We start from the raw sequence: 17,809 nt of genomic DNA, 5'->3' as shown, positions 1-17,809 counted from the left end.
TTCAGCTGTGGTATTAGGGTGACGGTTTCACTGACCGTTGGCAGTGGGTTGAATACATGACCAATTTACTATATTGGTCATTCCTGACGCTTGAAATCACTCACACCGATAGCTGACTGCAGATATAGGGGACCATCTATCAGTATTTACCTATGGGATACATTACATTATATTCCTTGATTTCTCTAACATTATCTCCACTGCGGGGAATTTTAATAATAAATAACATTTTAATTATTATTGTAAATATTGTTGGTGCTAATAACACTTTATTATTTTTGGTTCTAGTTTTCTGATCCCCTATTGGCTACTTGATGAACCTATAAGGAGGTTATTATTGATGGGCCGCTGCTGCCACTGTACTTATTATATAGGCATTGAGTGCATGTTCTTTGGGGTTTTCTTTGACCCTTCTTGGGTTTAAATCTGCATCTCCTATATACCTCGCTACACCTGCCGTTTCATTCCTTTGGGACTTTACTATTGGAGAGCAGTCTGATTCTTCTGCTTCACCAAAATTAGATTGTAAGCTCCACGGGGCAGGGTCTGCGCCTGTAAAATTCTATGTACGGCGCTGCGTTCCACGTGCTGTATTGCAATTGTGCAGCGCTTTGCGTCCCCACGGGAGAGAAGCGCTCTATGAAATGATATATATCTCTATCAGCAGACAGGCGGCACTCCACTAACAAGTGCCCGGGTGCCACTCACAGGCCTGGTCAAGTGAAAACATTATTTATTCAATTTGTTGAATTAATCATAATTTTTTCACTTGAATAGACCATTGAGTGCCTATTCCATTCTTTGTGTGTGTGTGCGCGTGTGTGCTGTATCAACATCGTCGTCATCCTCCCTTGTCAAGCCACTGCTGGATGAAGGCCACCCCAAGGATCTCCCAGGTATTGCGGTTGCAAGCTAATTGTCTGATCTCATCCTCCCATTTTACTTTTGGTCGTCTTGGTCCTTTTTTTTTTTTTTTTTCCAAACAATTTTTATTGTTTTTTTTTTTAGATTAAATGCGGGATGGGAAGTGGGTACAGAAAGAAAAAGGGTGGGTAAGGGACAATAGAACCAGCACACTTAAAATCGACAGTACATTACCGAAATAATAATACAAAATAACAATAATCATAGTAACAGTGGTAATAAAAAACATTTGGGGGGGAAGGGAAGAGGCGAGAGACTAGCAATAACAACATTTTTCTATCACTTTTATTATACAGGAGGGTCCCGGGCATGCAGCGGGTTCTGTTCTAAGGGCCCGCCGCAAAGCGAAAATCGCCAGAAAGCGTAACCGGCGATTTTCTGTATGTGCGCAGACCGGCAATGCTCCATTCTACGCATGCGCAACCTCGGACCGGCCCGTTCTGCGCATGCGCGACATCAGACTGGCCCGTTCTGCACGAGCGCAGACATGACGGCCCCCTTCTCGGTGCCGTCGTATCGGCGGATCGGCGAAAAGCGGGGCGCCGAAAAGCGGGGCCTTGCTGAATTAGGATTAGTAGTCTTAAAGTTTTAAAGGACCTGCTTGTATTCCCTTAATATCATTAAATTTGTACGTCGTGCATTTCTGATATGTCACCTGGAAGGGCCCTTATTCGGGGACACCAGATCTACTCAAATGTAACCGTAGAATTATTCATAAATGCAGTGAGTTTTTCCATTTCCAGAACATCGTCTTGGTCTTTTAATCTCTGTTGGAATCCAGTTGAGTACCATCTTTGTCTAACGATGATAGTTTCTTCTTGTGATATGTCCGGCCCACCGCCATTTTTATTTCTTCACCCTTGTGATGACGTCACAGACTTTTTTTGTTGTTTTTGTTTTGAACCCATTCATTGGGTATATTGCTCAAGATTTTATAGTATCGTTAAACCTACCAGCACAAGCGCCACTATACATCTTCCTGAACACCCGCTGCCACCTTCCCGGCTCTTAGAGGCAGTGAGATAAGGATTTGAGGGAAGGATACACAGTATATCTCATTATGTTCACTTACAGTAGATTGTAAGTTATTTGCGGTAGGGCCTCCTTTTGCGTTGTGTTACTTATCCTACTGTTTGTGTCCCCTGTGTTGTAATTATGTCATCTTTTGACATATATATATCTGTCGCCTGGAGCCTGGGGCACCGCTGCTCCCTGCATCCAGTTCGGGCGAATGTTGCAGACAACCTAACTGCCAAATGTACCTGTTCCTCAATTAGGAGAGCAGGTGATGGGAATTAGAACCATGGGGAACAATGGTCTGGAATTCCCATCCAGCAGCCGCAGTAACTGAAGCTGGGAGATGGATCACAGTTACACTGTGGCTGCACTTTGTGATCTAAATCGAACAGAAAGCTGCCTAAGATCCTGGGACTATGTCACAACACATTAACTCGCACACACACACACACACACACACACACTCTATTATACACATTGATATCTATGCACTGACAGCCTAAACAGACACACTGATATATACAATGATATACATTGTTTTTTGTTAGAATATATGTGTATATATATATACAGTGTTCGACAAACCTATACATTTGCTCGCCCCGGGCGAGTGGATTTAACCCCCGGGCGAGTAAATATTGGCCCAAGCAGCACACGTTTGGTACTAGGTGGCGAGTAGATTTTTTTGTGTGGCGAGTAGATTTTTTGGTGATTTGTCAACCACTGTATATATATATATATATATATATGTATATGTATATGTAGAGGTATCAGTACCACATATTCTATATATATATTCTATCTTCAGTGAGGAAGCATATAATATATATTTTATATATATATATATATATATATATATATATATATTCTATCTATCTATCTATTCTATCTTCAGTGAGGAATCCGTGTAGTTATAGTCCAATATTAAGGTGCTGTATGCCATTTTGTTAGAGTAAATATTGCCAGTCTGTTATAATTTTTTAATCAATTCCTGTATATAATACGAATGCGAATGGTCTATATATTTTTTCCTGTATATAATATACAGGTTTAATACAGGATCAATGTTTCAGCCCCACATGGGGGAACGGTCTCCAGGATCTTTCTCATATCCTGGGAGTGCTCGGCACCTTGTTTGCTGCCTCTAACCTTACCTCTATATGTCTGTCGCTCACCACCGTACATTTATATATATATCTGTTTCGTCAAATTTCTGAGGCGATGTTTCTTTCAGTAAGGTTAAGTTGAAAAGGACATACTCGCCGTATAATCGGGCTCTGCACCTTTCACTGCTGCTAACAAGAGTGGAACAGCCTGCGCATGCGCTATCAGTCCTGTGTAAGCTAAAATCAAAGCAGCCGCCTGCGCATGTGCTCCTTTCAGTCCTGTGTAAGCTAATAACGCAGCAGCCGCCTGCGCATGCGCTCCTTTCAGTCCTGTGTAAGCTAAAATCAAAGCAGCCGCCTGCGCATGCGCTCCTTTCAGTCCTGTGTAAGCTAATAACGCAGCAGCCGCCTGCGCATGCGCTCCTTTCAGTCCTGTGTAAGCTAATAACGCAGCAGCCGCCTGCGCTCCTTTCAGTCCTGTGTAAGCTAATAATGCAGCAGCCGCCTGCGCATGCGCTCCTTTCAGTCCTCTGTCGACTATAATTACAGCAGCCGCCTGCGCATGCGCTCCTTTCAGTCCTGTGTAAGCTAATAACGCAGCAGCCGCCTGCGCATGCGCTCCTCTCAGTCCTGTGTAAGCTATTAACACAGCAGCCACCTGCGCATGCGCTCCTCTCAGTCCTGTGTAAGCTAATAACGCAGCAGCCGCCTGCGCTCCTTTCAGTCCTGTGTAAGCTAATAATGCAGCAGCCGCCTGCGCATGCGCTCCTTTCAGTCCTCTGTCGACTATAATTACAGCAGCCGCCTGCGCATGCGCTCCTTTCAGTCCTGTGTAAGCTAATAACGCAGCAGCCGCCTGCGCATGCGCTCCTCTCAGTCCTGTGTAAGCTATTAACACAGCAGCCACCTGCGCATGCGCTCCTCTCAGTCCTGTGTAAGCTAATAACGCAGCAGCTGCCTGCGCATGCGCTCCTTTCAGTCCTGTGTAAGCTATAATCACAGCAGCCCCTGCGCATGCGCTCCTTTCAGTCCTGTGTAAGCTAATAACACAGCAGCCGCCTGCGCATGCACTCCTTTCAGTCCTGTGTAAGCTAATAACACAGCAGCTGCCTGCACATGCGCTCCTTTCAGTCCTGTGTAAGCTAATAACACAGCAGCCGCCTGCGCATGCGCTTCTTTCAGTCCTGTGTAAACTAATAACGCAGCAGCCACCTGCGCATGCGCTCCTTTCAGTCCTGTGTAAGCTAATAACACAGCAGCCACCTGCGCATGCGCTCCTTTCAGTCCTGTGTAAGCTAATAACGCAGCAGCCACCTGCGCATGCGCTCCTTTCAGTCCTGTGTAAGCTATAATCACAGCAGCCGCCTGCGCATGCGCTCCTTTCAGTCCTGTGTAAGCTAATAACACAGCAGCCGCCTGTGCATGCGCTCCTTTCAGTCCTGTGTAAGCTATAATCACAGCAGCTGCCTGCGCATGCGCTCCTTTCAGTCCTGTGTAAGCTAATAACACAGCAGCCGCCTGTGCATGCGCTCCTTTCAGTCCTGTGTAAGCTAATAACACAGCAGCCGCCTGTGCATGCGCTCCTTTCAGTCCTGTGTAAGCTATAATCACAGCAGCTGCCTGCGCATGCGCTCCTTTCAGTCGTGTGTAAGATATTAACACAGCAGCCGCCTGTGCGTGCGCTCCTTTCAGTCCTGTGTAAGCTAATAACACAGCAGCCGCCTGCGCATGCACTCCTTTCAGTCCTGGGTAAGCTAATAACATAGCAGCCACCTGTGCATGCGCTCCTCTCAGTCGTGTGTAAGATATTAACACAGGAGCTCCTGCGCATGCGCTCCTTTCTGTTTAACCTATCAACACAGCAGCCGCCTGCGCATGCGCTCCTTTCAGCCTTGTGTAAGCTATAAACACAGCAGCCACCTGCGCATGCGCTCCTTTCAGTCCTGTGTAAGCTAATAATGCAGCAGCCGCCTGCGCATGCGCTCCTTTCAGTCCTGTGTAAGCTATTAACGCAGCAGCCCCTGCGCATGCGCTCCTCTCAGTCCTGTGTAAGCTAATAACACTGCAGCCCCTGCGCATGCGCTCCTTTCAGTCGTGTGTAAGCTTAAATTTTTTGCATCTGACAAAAGACTGAAACACACAACTTTTACTGTTCCAAGTCACTGTTATTTATTAGTTAATATAACTCACACATTCACATTTATTACTATTTAAAAAAGTGAGTATTGAAAGACAGGGAACAAAATAAAAATGTGAATTTTCAATCCCCTCAAAAAATGATTTATTTCCAGCTGCTACTGAAATTAACAGGTAGCCTTATATTCAGGGTCCCCCAATAATCAGGCAAATACAGTGTGCGTGTGTGCGCGTGCGTGCGTGTGTAAATTGTATGTGCGCAAAGTCATAAACTAAATAATATTATATCTTGTTTGAAAAGCATAAATATTGTAATGGTGGTTATACAATAGCGTCTCTCTAATATGTGTGTGTATATTTGTATCTCATCATATTTACATCGTATATATTGTGTGCTCATTGTGAAAATACATTCTCTGGCACAATTGCATGTTGGTGAACACATGTCCTCGCTATACTCTCAGCTGGCGTGTGTGTGTCACACCGCAATCACACGCACTCTGCCTCTCGCACACTTAAACACATGCATGACATGTGCATCTAACGGCTGTTTTCTTGTCTCGCTTCTCGTGCTGTGCCCGCTGTGTGCCCGCTCTGTGCCCGCTGTGTGTCTTGTCTGTCACAGTCACCGCCAGTCCTGGAGGAAAAGGTAAACTCCATTCACACGTTCTGCACGCAGGACAAAGCATCTTTGTGTTGGGATAAGACGCCTGTCTAGGTTTGGCTTCTGTGTATTAAAAGGACCATTCCACCTGCATGTTTATTAGCTAAAGACTTCATACTGTACAATACTCTCTCTCTGCTTTTTCCTGGCTTTTTTTTTTTGACCCCAAACCTGCCCTAAAGTACATGCAACTAGTGACGTCTTTGGACTTCAAAGGATCTTACCTGCGGAATGCGGTAAAAGACAACTTCTCTGATGATAAGACCCTTTGTAGTCTGCATGGATTACAGCACTGTGCTGCGTGATACGGGGCAGCAAATGAGAATAAGAAGCAGGAGTTGCCATGTGGACTACTGCAGGCCTGTGGCCTTTAAATAAAATGTAAAAACTTGCAGGATAATATTGGCAATCTTTGGGGTCTTCCATTGAGGTCAATTTTAAGTCCTTTTGGAGGGAGTCATCTTAGGTGAAGTTTCTGTTATTTTGCACCCGGGGTCTTCCATCCCAATTATTTTATTGGGGAGTCATACGATATGGATACTGCTCCATGGCCTCTGATCATCACGTCCGCATCAAACATTTGTCTCCGTTGTCCGACTCAAGGCTTACCTCGCCTTCCGTGTTTTTTTCTGAAAGCCAAGGGGGGATAGAACAATATGGACGCCAGTGACTCCCCGCACGTCGCTTGGACCGCATTCGACTATTCTTAAATCGCGAAAATAGTCCCGCGACACAATCTTTCAAGTCAAATGTTAAGGTTACTCTCAATTTTTTGACAAAGGACGGGAAGTTGCCTCCCCAGTGCCAGAGAAGAGATCAGCTCCTTTCAAATGAGTGGGACTGAAATCTTCTCCAGCCCCGGGAAAGTGACTTCCCAGTATGTTGAATAGGATCTGATTTCTTGTGGCTCCCGCTTCTTCTGGGACTGCACAAACCTGTCTCTTCATTCCGGCTTCAGTCTTTAACATCAGGGGAGGAAATAGCTAGGGGCTATTCGAAACGAATCTGAAGGTATTGTGTGTGTGTTATAATGTCTGTCTCAGGGGGCTGGCATTAGGGGGGTGTCAGCATTTATGAATGGCAGAGAGCACATTAACCCCTTCATTGCCTGACTGGGCGGCAGCACATTGGTCTCCAGGTTATGTTATTGCTCTGAAAGAGGCCACAAAGTTGCACTGACAGAATACTAGCCCCGCCTGACTTCCCTGCATGGGACGTCTTTCTGGCCCGTGTTCAGTATCCTGTGCAGTTGCTTCCCGGTGTTGGAGGAGATGCTAGTTCCATTCGTTCTCCAGCGCTGGGAAACGGCTTCACGGCGTATTGAATACGGGAAGGGACATGGCCGTATTTCCCATGTTGTTCGCTCTTCCTCCTTTATAATATATATATATATATTTGTCTTTATTGTATTCTGTTTAGAACTTACTTGGGATAGGACAGCACGGGCTCTGAAAGGGGGGGGGGGTCTGAGAGTGACAGGGCTCTGAAAGGGGGGGCGTCTGAGTGACAGGGCTCTGAAAGGGGGGGGGGGTCTGAGAGTGACAGGGCTCTGAAAGGGGGGGGTCTGAGAGTGACAGGGCTCTGAAAGGGGGGGGTCTGAGAGTGACAGGGCTCTGAAAGGGGGGGGTCTGAGAGTGACAGGGCTCTGAAAGGGGGGGGCGTCTGAGAGTGACAGGGCTCTGAAAGGGGGGGGGGGGTGAGAGTGACAGGGCTCTGAAGGGGGCGGGGGGGTCTGCTTTCATTTTGTAAGGGGCCCTCCTCGTAAAGCTTTTTATAGGGAAGACGTTGGTGAATTCATCGCTTGTCGCATCTCACTGTGCGCAGATAATGGCGCTCCCGGGAGGTTTACGTCCATTATAAGCCCAACTTAACTCAAGGTCAAATATAATGTATTTTAGAGAGTTTTAACGATCTCTTGTCTTCGAAGTGGAGGACGAGTTTGACCGCTGTGATCTTTACAAATACAAACTTCTCTCCTCTATCGAATACTAGATGTTTCAGGGCTTTATTTAGAGTGGAAATCAGTTTATTAAAGATATAGGGAAATGCAGTGTGCCAGCAGACGGTGTATATTTATCTACTGTATCTGTATCTGTATACTGTACATATGAGGCGGCACCCTAAAAATATGTAAATACACTTCTTTTAAAAAGTACTTGTTCATTTTAAACTGTAAAACATTTTAAAGTCACCAATGTTTAACAGAAAAAGTAGAACAGGAAGTCGCTATGTTGCCACGTGTGGTACAGGAAGTTCCAGGTATGGAGATCCGTGTAATGTCTCATAACTGTCACCTCTTCATAGTCAGGGGGAAGATACAATGTAACTAAATGATCTAGCAGCAGAGATACTTCTAACACTGCGTATATATATATATATATGCAGTGTTCGACAAACCTATACATTTGCTCGCCCCGGGCGAGTGGATTTAACCCCCGGGCGAGTAAATATTGGCCCAAGCAGCACACGTTTGGTACTAGGTGGCAAGTAGATTTTTTTGTGTGGCGAGTAGATTTTTTGGTGATTTGTCAACCACTGTATATATGTATATATATATATATATATATATCACTACTATAGTCTTAATCCTTTGAGTCCTGGAGGAGGTCGTGGTTCCCGAGTACCACGGCCCCCCCTGGCACAGTTGCGGCGGCCATTTTCTGCCAAACGGAAGAGGAGTCCTGCTCCTCCGTTTCACTACTGGGCAGATCGTACCCTACGCTCCACGGGAACGCAAAACACGACCAAAGCAGGATAAAACCAGACCCATCGAGAGTAACATAGTCACTATGTCACGGGACTCCCGGCGTGTCAGTCCCCATGAGGTAGTGACTGGGGTAGTGACGGGCGTGGGCCACTCAAGAAGCATTTGATCCATAGGTCTAATGTATTATTATTTTTAGTGGGTATGCGGCAGGGAGTCCCGGGGAGCTGAGCGGCGTTCATTTCGGCCCCGGCGACCTCCTGCTTCCCGAGATACAGACCTCCGTGGGTGCTGCCGGGTTCTTCCTGGTTCTTAAATCTCCTGCGACACACGGGCCTGATAGAAACATCCGTCGCGGCTTTCTGTTAAACTCTGAGCAGATAAGCCTTCAGAGATAAGACTCTCGGGCACCTGGGGGTCCCCCCGCAGCCGAAGCTAACACGGTTTAGCTCCAGAGACCCCCTGCTTCCCACCTAACAAACGAGTTGGCTGAACCACCTTTTCATGAAAGCCTATTAAAATCCCGCTCCTTCTCACTTACGCCTGCGGTCACCGCGCGGTGCCAGAGCCACAAATGACATCACAGGAGGGGACAGCATGGCAGCAGAGAGAACACTGAACATGGCGGCTCACAGCGGGAAACTGGGACGTACACTACTTGAGATGATTTAGTTCTTTATTAAACACTGTTTATTCCCTGTCATTAAACACTTCCATAAAAACCTTCAGATACAAGTTTTTTGTTTTTCAAGTGGGGTATAGTCTGCCTTTGGGAATCCTTAGGTATCATGATGCAAAGTTGATTGATAACCAACCAGTCTCCGTACAGATTGGAACGTTGATGCTCTGTGATGTTTTCCACCTTTGTTTGTTTGTCTCTCACTCGTCCCTCCTTTGATCTCCCTGCAGAAAAGAGCGTCCGACATCTCTCAACGTCTTCCCGCTGGCGGACGGAATGGTACGTGGGCAGATGGGGGGCAAGATCACCCCCAGCTCGGACCACTGGCACCTGAGCGACCTCAGCCAGCTAAAGTCCAGCTTCAGCTACAAGGTTGGGCCAGACAAACATAGTAACAACGTTCCTGCCATGTGTGTCTCCATCCATCCCACTCAACTGTTTTGCAAGTAAAGCTACAATCCTGACCAAAATAAATTATTTTTTTAAACTTGCGTAGCTGAGGGGTCCCCTGGAGCTGACCTGGGGGCATATGCTAAGCTGCCCTGGGGGCATATGCTAAGCCCAAGTTCAATCATTATTTGGTTGGTCCCTATACAGGATTCCTAAAGTTAAAAAAAACAAACTAAGTGAGAAACAAAATCATTTTCCTTTTGCATTATATCTGACAAAGGGTCATATTTACCCAGAACCCTTTGCAGTAATAAGGTGTCACTAGATGGTTATCCGCGGTAAATGTTTCCATTCCTTCATTTGGACGCCCATCCTGTGCACACCATTTGTTTGTTCAATGTCTCAGAATTGGGAGCTGTTTTTTATTTCTTTTTTCGGTAGCCGTTTTTTAATTTTATTTATATTGTTATGTAACGCCGGCAGTTTTCTTGGCTGCCGGTTACAGTATTTTCACTTTCTCCGCTCCACCAGGACAGGCAGAACTGTCAATGTAATAGACCCTTTAAACAAGGTCACGTCCCCCCTCCCCCCCCACCGTATTAGTCCAATGATAAATGGAACGACATGAACACGTCTGCTCTTTTGGGATGGAGTAACCATGTACGTTTAGCTTTATGGAAGTACCTTCTCCCATAGACAGGCACACGGAATGAGTGTATGAGGAATAAAATGTTGGCCCAGAGCCACAGAGATCCGTTACGCTTGTTATAGCCTAAGCTTCGGCGGGAAAAGGCATTGCGTTAAGTATAACGGGCGTTAGTGCTAATGACATGTCAGAGGCATTCCCCCTAACAACGTCTATGTACACAGCTCTGTTAAAGGAGGGAGTAGCAGGTGTCTTCTACACCTCTCTAAACACTCCTACAGAGATACCTGTGAACAACACAGAACACACCCGAGAGACCTGGGAAATATGCTAATTTAAGTCATCTGAGTATACTTTGCATGTACCAATTAGCATGTTTATATAGTTACATAGTTACATAGTAGAAGATGAGGTTGAAAAAAGATATGGCCCCTGAGTTCTCCCCACGCTAAATTCAGACGACAGATACTTCATCCTATATTAGTATTGACAGTTTGACAGAATCGGAAGTCGGGCTCGCGCTGTCATGTATAATTTAGGGAGAGGTGCTAAGAGCCTGCATCCATACCGCTGGGTGCATGGAACTATAAAACAAACTATACTGGGTCAGCACTCAAAACAATACACATACGGAGATGATGAACTCCCGTTTTCCTTTTGGTCTCACCTAGTTTCTTCATTAATATGTAAAACATCAGCAACAATGCAACAAGTATTTGAGCTCTTCTAGATTACAGATATAACCGCGTGTGCCTGCTCACTTCCTTACCCCTGTGTGTGCATATATATTTTCTGTATTGTTGCTGATTTTTGATTATATTACAGAAGAAACTTGGTGAGATGAAAAGGAAACCGCGAGTTTCAGTCTCGCTGATGGAGAGTCGCTCACTGATTTCCTGTGAGTCGCGCTGATGGAGAGTCGCTCACTGATTTCCTGTGAGTCTCGCTGATGGAGAGTCGCTCACTGATTTCCTGTGAGTCTCGCTGATGGAGAGACAATGATTTCCTGTGAGTCTCGCTGATGGAGCATCGCTCACTGATTTCCTGTGAGTCTCGCTAATGGAGAGACACTGATTTCCTGTGAGTCTTGCTGATGGAGCATCGCTCACTGATTTCCTGTGAGTCTCGCTGATGGAGAGACTCTGATTTCCTGTGAGTCTCGCTGATGGAGAGACACTGATTTCCTGTGAGTCTCGCTGATGGAGAGTCGCTCACTGATTTCCTGTGAGTCTCGCTGATGGAGCATCACTCACTGATTTCCTGTGAGTCTCGCTGATGGAGAGTCGCTCACTGATTTCCTGTGAGTCTCGCTGATGGAGAGTCGCTCACTGATTTTCTGTGAGTCCCACTGATGGAGAGACACTGATTTCCTGTGAGTCTCGCTGATGGAGCGTCGCTCACTGATTTCCTGTGAGTTTCGCTGATGGAGCGTCACTCACTGATTTCCTGTGAGTCTCGCTGATGGAGAGTCGCTCACTGGTTTCCTGTGAGTCTCGCTGATGGAGAGACACTGATTTCCTGTGAGTCTCGCTGATGGAGAGTCGCTCACTGGTTTCCTGTGAGTCTCGCTGATGGAGAGACACTGATTTCCTATGAGTCTCGCTGATGGAGCGTCGCTCACTGATTTCCTGTGAGTCTCGCTGATGGAGCATCGCTCACTGATTTCCTGTGAGTCTCGCTGATGGAGAGTCTCTCACTGATTTCCTGTGAGTCTCGCTGATGGAGAGTCTTTCACTGATGGAGAGTTGCTCACTGATTTCCTGTGAGTCTCGCTGATGGAGAGTCTCTCGCTGATGGAGAGTCGCTCACTGATTTCCTGTGAGTCTCGCTGATGGAGAGTCGCTCACTGATTTCCTGTGAGACTCGCTGATGGAGAGTCGCTCACTGATTTCCTATGAGTCTCGCTGATGGAGAGTCGCTCACTGATTTCATGTGAGTCTCGCTGATGGAGAGACTGATTTCCTGTGAGTCTCACTGATGGAGAGTCGCTCACTGATTTCCTGTGAGTCTCGCTGATGGAGAGTCGCTCACTGATTTCCTGTGAGTCTCGCTGATGGAGAGACTCTGATTTCCTGTGAGTCTCGCTGATGGAGAGACTCTGATTTCCTGTGAGTCTCGCTGATGGAGAGTCGCTCACTGATTTCCTGTGAGTCTCGCTGATGGAGAGACACTGATTTCCTGTGAGTCTCGCTGATGGATAGTCGCTCACTGATTTCCTATGGGTCTCGCTGATGGAGAGTCTCTCGCTGATGGAGAGTCGCTCACTGATTTCCTGTGAGTCTCGCTGATGGAGCGTCACTCACTGATTTCCTGTGAGTCTCGCTGATGGATAGTCGCTCACTGATTTCCTATGGGTCTCGCTGATGGAGAGTCTCTCGCTGATGGAGAGTCGCTCACTGATTTCCTATGAGTCTCGCTGATGGAGAGTCGCTCACTGATTTCCTATGACTCTCGCTGATGGAGCGTCACTCACTGATTTCCTGTGAGTCTCGCTGATGGAGAGTCGCTCACTGATTTCCTGTGAGTCTCGCTGATGGAGAGACACTGATTTCCTGTGAGTCTCGCTGATGGAGCGTCACTCACTTATTTCCTGTGAGTCTCGCTGATGGAGCGTCACTCACTGATTTCCTGTGAGTCTCGCTGATGGAGAGACACTGATTTCCTGTGAGTCTCGCTGATGGAGCGTCACTCACTGATTTCCTGTGAGTCTTGCTGATGGAGAGTCTCTCGCTGATAACTCATCACTTTTCAATCAAAATGTCAGATTTTGGTTCACAATCCCCAAATCTCACTGATTTGAGTAATTTATGGTTATCATCTCAATCAGTTTATTGCTCTAGTTTAGGGTTGGCCAACTCCAGTCCTCAAAGGCCACCAACAGGTCAGGTTTTAAGGATATCCCTGCTTCAGTACAGAATGACTGAGCCACCTGTGCTGAAGCAGGGATATCCCCAATACCTGTTGGTGTCCCTTGAGGACCGAAGTTGACCACCCCTGCTTGAGTCAAAAACGTTGTTTGGTAACGGCGCCATTAGGATGTTGTGTGCAATGTTACACACACATCGAGCGAGAGAGGACAGGTACTTAATAGAAAGGCTGTTAAAGTGACCTAGTGGGGCAGTCCCTCCTAGTCCCAGAGTGGTTAAGGGGTTAATCTTATTTGATCAAAATCTAATACCGAGAAGTATTTTTAAATCCTTTTTTTTTTAAGTTAGTTTGTTAACCTGGGGAAATAAATGTGATTTCCTGTGGCTGCCCTTGTAGTCTGATGTCACTACGTGTTTAACAAGAATTTGCCCCAAAGAGCTTACAGTCTATTTTTGGTGCCCGAGGCACAGGGATAGGAAGTGACAAGCGCAAGGTCGCACAGAGAGCTGACACTGGGGTTGGAACTGGGGGTGACCCACTTCCAGGAGGGTGACACTCCCACCGAGCTTCCTTTGACTTCTTCCCTGGCGGTGACCAATCTCTCTTAACCCGTTCCCGTCAGGACGAGATGTCCGAGTCGGGTCAGTCCTCGGCGGCAGCCACCCCAAGCACCACGGGGACCAAATCGAACACCCCCACCTCCTCCGTCCCGTCTGCGGCTGTTACGCCTCTGCATGAAAGCCTCCAGCCCCTCCAGGACTACGGCGTGACCGGCAAGAGCAAGAGAGCCCGCGAGAAACGGCGCAGCCACAATATGGAGGTGCAGGTCACCCAGGAGATGAGGAATGTCAGCATAGGTAAGGCCATATTTTCAGATACCCAACTGTTAATGCTCATATTCCCCCCCAACCCTCTTTATTTATTGCTCATGGTTGGCTTACAAAACGTAGCATTTTCCTAATTTGTCCCCTGACCAAAGTTCCCCTCAACCCAAATGTAAGTCAGTAGAATATTCTCCGAGTCTGACTATCCTCTTGACATGAGTCACACAAGTGACCATCTTGGGGTTGTCATGTGATGGAGGACACAGGAAGTATCAGCGAGGCTGCTGGGTATTGCTGATCCTTTTGATTTCTGGAACTTTTATGACTAGAGCAGAGTTGACCAACTCCAGTCCTCAAGGGCCACCAACAGTCCCTGCTTCAGCACAGGTGGCTCAATCAGTGGCTCAGTCTTTAAGTGAGCCACTGATTGAGCTACCTGTGCTGAAGCTGAGATATATCCTTAAAACCTAACTTTTTTTTGGGGGGGGGGGGATCTTGAGGTCTAGAGTTGAGAACTCCTGACCTATACAAATCAAAGAAACTACAATCTACTTCAAAGGGGTGAGTCCCGCGTAAGAGTAAAGTGAACTCACGGTGACCAGAATGAGGCACAACCCTATAATCGCTTCTGTTATTCGTGACGAAGGATGTGAAAGTTGTCAAGATAAGAAAGTCAGGTGCCGATAATCATTTTCACAAATGAAACGCTCTCCTTGGTGCTGCTCCTCTCGGTAACTGCACAGCCAGCTCGTCCCAAACTTTATTGTAGGTGAGGAGCGCAACCGTACGGAGATACAGAAGAGAGGTAAAAAGATTAAAAAAACAACGGGGCAGTCATCCAAGACAATCCCGCTTCTCTCAGACTCTGCCCAAGGTTAGTTCTGCGCCCGGAAACTCTCCCATTTAACCACCCAGGTCCCACTCTTCCAAATCGTTTGGATGTATGCAAAGGTGAAGAAGTGGCCAAACCTAGTGTCACCTGTCTTACTCTCGGTGAAAGATGCACGTTGGAAAGCACTGGCAAACACGAGTTCAAAGGCAATCAGACACACACCATCGTAGCAGGCCCAGAGCCCAGACCCAGAACCCAGACCCACAATGTATATGTATATTTTTGTTGGTGTCAATTGGAGTGCCGCTGAGAAATTGACCAAGAATACAGCAATAAACAAAGATCCCCCAATGCACATCCAATATGCCAAATTATGTAGTTCATTGCAATATTTTTTCCCCTATATTTTCTCTTGTCTTAAGTTTGGGTCATTTAGTGCAATCCTTTGGCCATAACGTCTCAAGCCTGCAGCCACCTCAAGGTTAGACCCTGTCCGCAGGTCCGACACTGCCCGTTCTGTACTGTGCCCCTGTATTTCTTCCGCTGCATGGAGAGAAGAGGAAACCAAACAATGGTATTCTGTAGCCCACTGGTGCTCAACTCCAGACCTAAAGCCCCGCCCCCAACAGGTCAGGTTTTCAGGATATCCCTGCTTCAGCACAGGTGGCTCAGTCAAAGACTGAGCCTCGGATTGAGCCACCCGTGCTGAAGCAGGGACTGATTGAGCCACCTGTGCTGAAGCTGGGACTGATTGAGCCACCTGTGCTGAAGCTGAGAGCCTGAAAACCTGACCTGTTGGAGGGGGGGGGGGGGGAGATTAACACTAGAGTTGATCACCCCTGACACAGCCAATATACACACGTGAATGTAGCAGTCTCTTGAGATATTTCTTCCCCCAGGAGAAAGGAATAAGCGTGGGAAGTGTGTGTGTGTGTGTGTGTGTGTGTGTGTGTGTGTGTGTGTGTGTGTGTGTGTGTGTGTGTGTGTATATATATATATATATATATATATATATATATATATATATATATATATATATATATATATATATTCTTTGCACTTCATTATATATTTTTTTAGGGTGTTTTTTTTCACTATATCCCTTATGGAACGTTTGTTTTCTTAGCCAGCTGTAACTGCGCTCTAGCTCACACATTGCACATAAAGTGCTGCTAAATTATAACCCTTCAGGCATCGCATACACGTCACGCAACCCGTGCTATTGGCTATATCAGCGGTGCGCAAACTGGGGGGCGCTGCAGGGGGCACGGGGTTTACAGAGGCCTCACTCGCTCCCCTGGCATTTAATTTAAATGCTTTGGGGAAGAGCGCGGGGTCCCTGTAACCGCCATGTGTGTCCCCAAGAAAATCGCGTGCCCCCCCAGTTTGCACACCCCTGCTGTATAGAATGGGTAGTGTAGGACCTGCCGACGGGGTTGTAGGCATTCAACATCTTGGCCAAAGGATTGAACTAAATGACCCATCCTTATGAGATGGAAAAAACCCACATGGTAATGAACTAAATAATTTGTCCCACTGAATGTGCATTGGGGCTTCTTTGTTTATTAGTTAAAATGCGCCGGAGACCACGTGAAGCCGCTCACAATATCCCCGGCGTGGCGCGCGAATCGGCGGCCACGTGTTCTGCATCACTCCTGGAGTCATGGCTTCCACAACACTTCTGGTCTCAGATGTCCGCGTCACTGCCATCAACCAACGCGTTTCGCTGTGACGGCTTTCTCAGGGATATCTTTGGAAGAGTGAGACCTGGGTGATTAGATGAAGAGTTTGATTCTCATTTGGTACATGTGGGCGCAGAACTAACATGGGGGGGAGACTGAGGGAACTTGGATTGTTTTGGATTACTGCCCCGTTATTGGTTTCTCTTTTTACCCCTCTACGTCCATACAACACCTCGGCATGTTTCACAGGTTAAATGGAATATCGCCTTTCAAATAAACTAAAAAATAAAAACAGCTCTTGGTATTCTTAAATAATATTTTAAGCTTGTAATTTCTCCATAGTAACTAAATACTTTGGGTAGTTTTTACGATCTTTACTTAATGTCCTTCTGTGATTTAGACCGTTGGTAAACGGTTTGAAGGCAGCCATATTGTTCTTTTTACCTCTTTGAAGCTTTGTTCGGTAATTGCCGCATAATTAGTTTAAAAAGATAGTGGGACACGACGTGGCAAACCTACTGTACAGCAAACTGGGGCAGGGGAGATTCGGTGGCTTATTGAGAGGGCGGGAGAGGCAACCGGGTAAGCGCTGAGCGAGGGTGAGCTCGGCAGAAGAAGGCGCCCAGTCGTCTGACTGACCAGAAGTCGGGCCCCAACTCCGAGATTGCCAGGACGCCGGCCAAGGGTGGTTGTCTTGGCTGGTCCCCCCTGCTGTTGTTGGCCATGGTGGAGGGGGTGATAGGACTCACTTAGTGTGTCGCCCGCAGGGATGGGAAGCAGTGATGAGTGGTCCGATGTCCAAGACATTATCGACTCCACCCCAGAGTTAGACATGTGTCCGGATCCCCGACTGGAACGCACAGGAAACAGGTGAGCCAGGGGGCAGCTATTTTGGGGCGTATAGACATTTTGAGGCCCAGTCTGGGATCACCGGAGTAGCAATCCCTATTAAACATATTAATACACGGTTAAAAATTATATATATATTTTATTTTATTTGACATAGACAAAGTAAATGTGTGCGTACGATAAAGTACGAACAAAGTACAATTAATTCAGTTTAATACAAATAAAATATATAATATACACCCTACTGTAATACATATTGCGCAGTGAAGGTTGAAATACATGATAGTAATAACTATTTTTGGTGTCAATACAATTCTTGTTGTAAACATACTAACTGGTTGGTAGTCTATCCAGATAATAATACGCTAAGATCTAGTTTATATATTTAGTTGTGCAGGTTCTTGACTTCCCAGTAAGTAGCCTCCGACTATTCAATAAACTATTGTGATTTAAGGACACACACTCATGGTTCTTTAGAACCATTTATG

The 17,809-nt window shown here is 46.6% G+C and overlaps 1 protein-coding gene across 13 annotated transcripts in view; it reads left to right on the top strand.

The window, feature by feature from the left end:
* The window catches only part of MAPK8IP3 (mitogen-activated protein kinase 8 interacting protein 3), a 72,509-nt gene that overhangs the window by 14,913 nt on the left and 39,787 nt on the right, over window positions 1-17,809 (top strand). For 5 of the 13 annotated variants that reach the window (XM_075566261.1, XM_075566250.1, XM_075566253.1 and 2 more), the window contains exons 5-8: window positions 5,809-5,832; window positions 9,461-9,602; window positions 13,757-13,991; window positions 17,240-17,342. In XM_075566261.1, coding sequence (XP_075422376.1) covers window positions 5,809-5,832; window positions 9,461-9,602; window positions 13,757-13,991; window positions 17,240-17,342 — 504 coding nt within the window. The remainder of the gene's footprint in view (window positions 1-5,808; window positions 5,833-9,460; window positions 9,603-13,756; window positions 13,992-17,239; window positions 17,343-17,809) is intronic. The other 8 variants (XM_075566260.1, XM_075566259.1, XM_075566255.1 and 5 more) reach the window with 3 other exon arrangements.

This window comes from Ascaphus truei, chromosome 11, assembly GCF_040206685.1.
Source record: "Ascaphus truei isolate aAscTru1 chromosome 11, aAscTru1.hap1, whole genome shotgun sequence".
Lineage (NCBI taxonomy): Eukaryota > Metazoa > Chordata > Amphibia > Anura > Ascaphidae > Ascaphus > Ascaphus truei.
The sequence above is the reverse complement of the archived record's forward strand: the minus strand, read 5'-3'. Positions and strand labels throughout refer to the sequence as shown.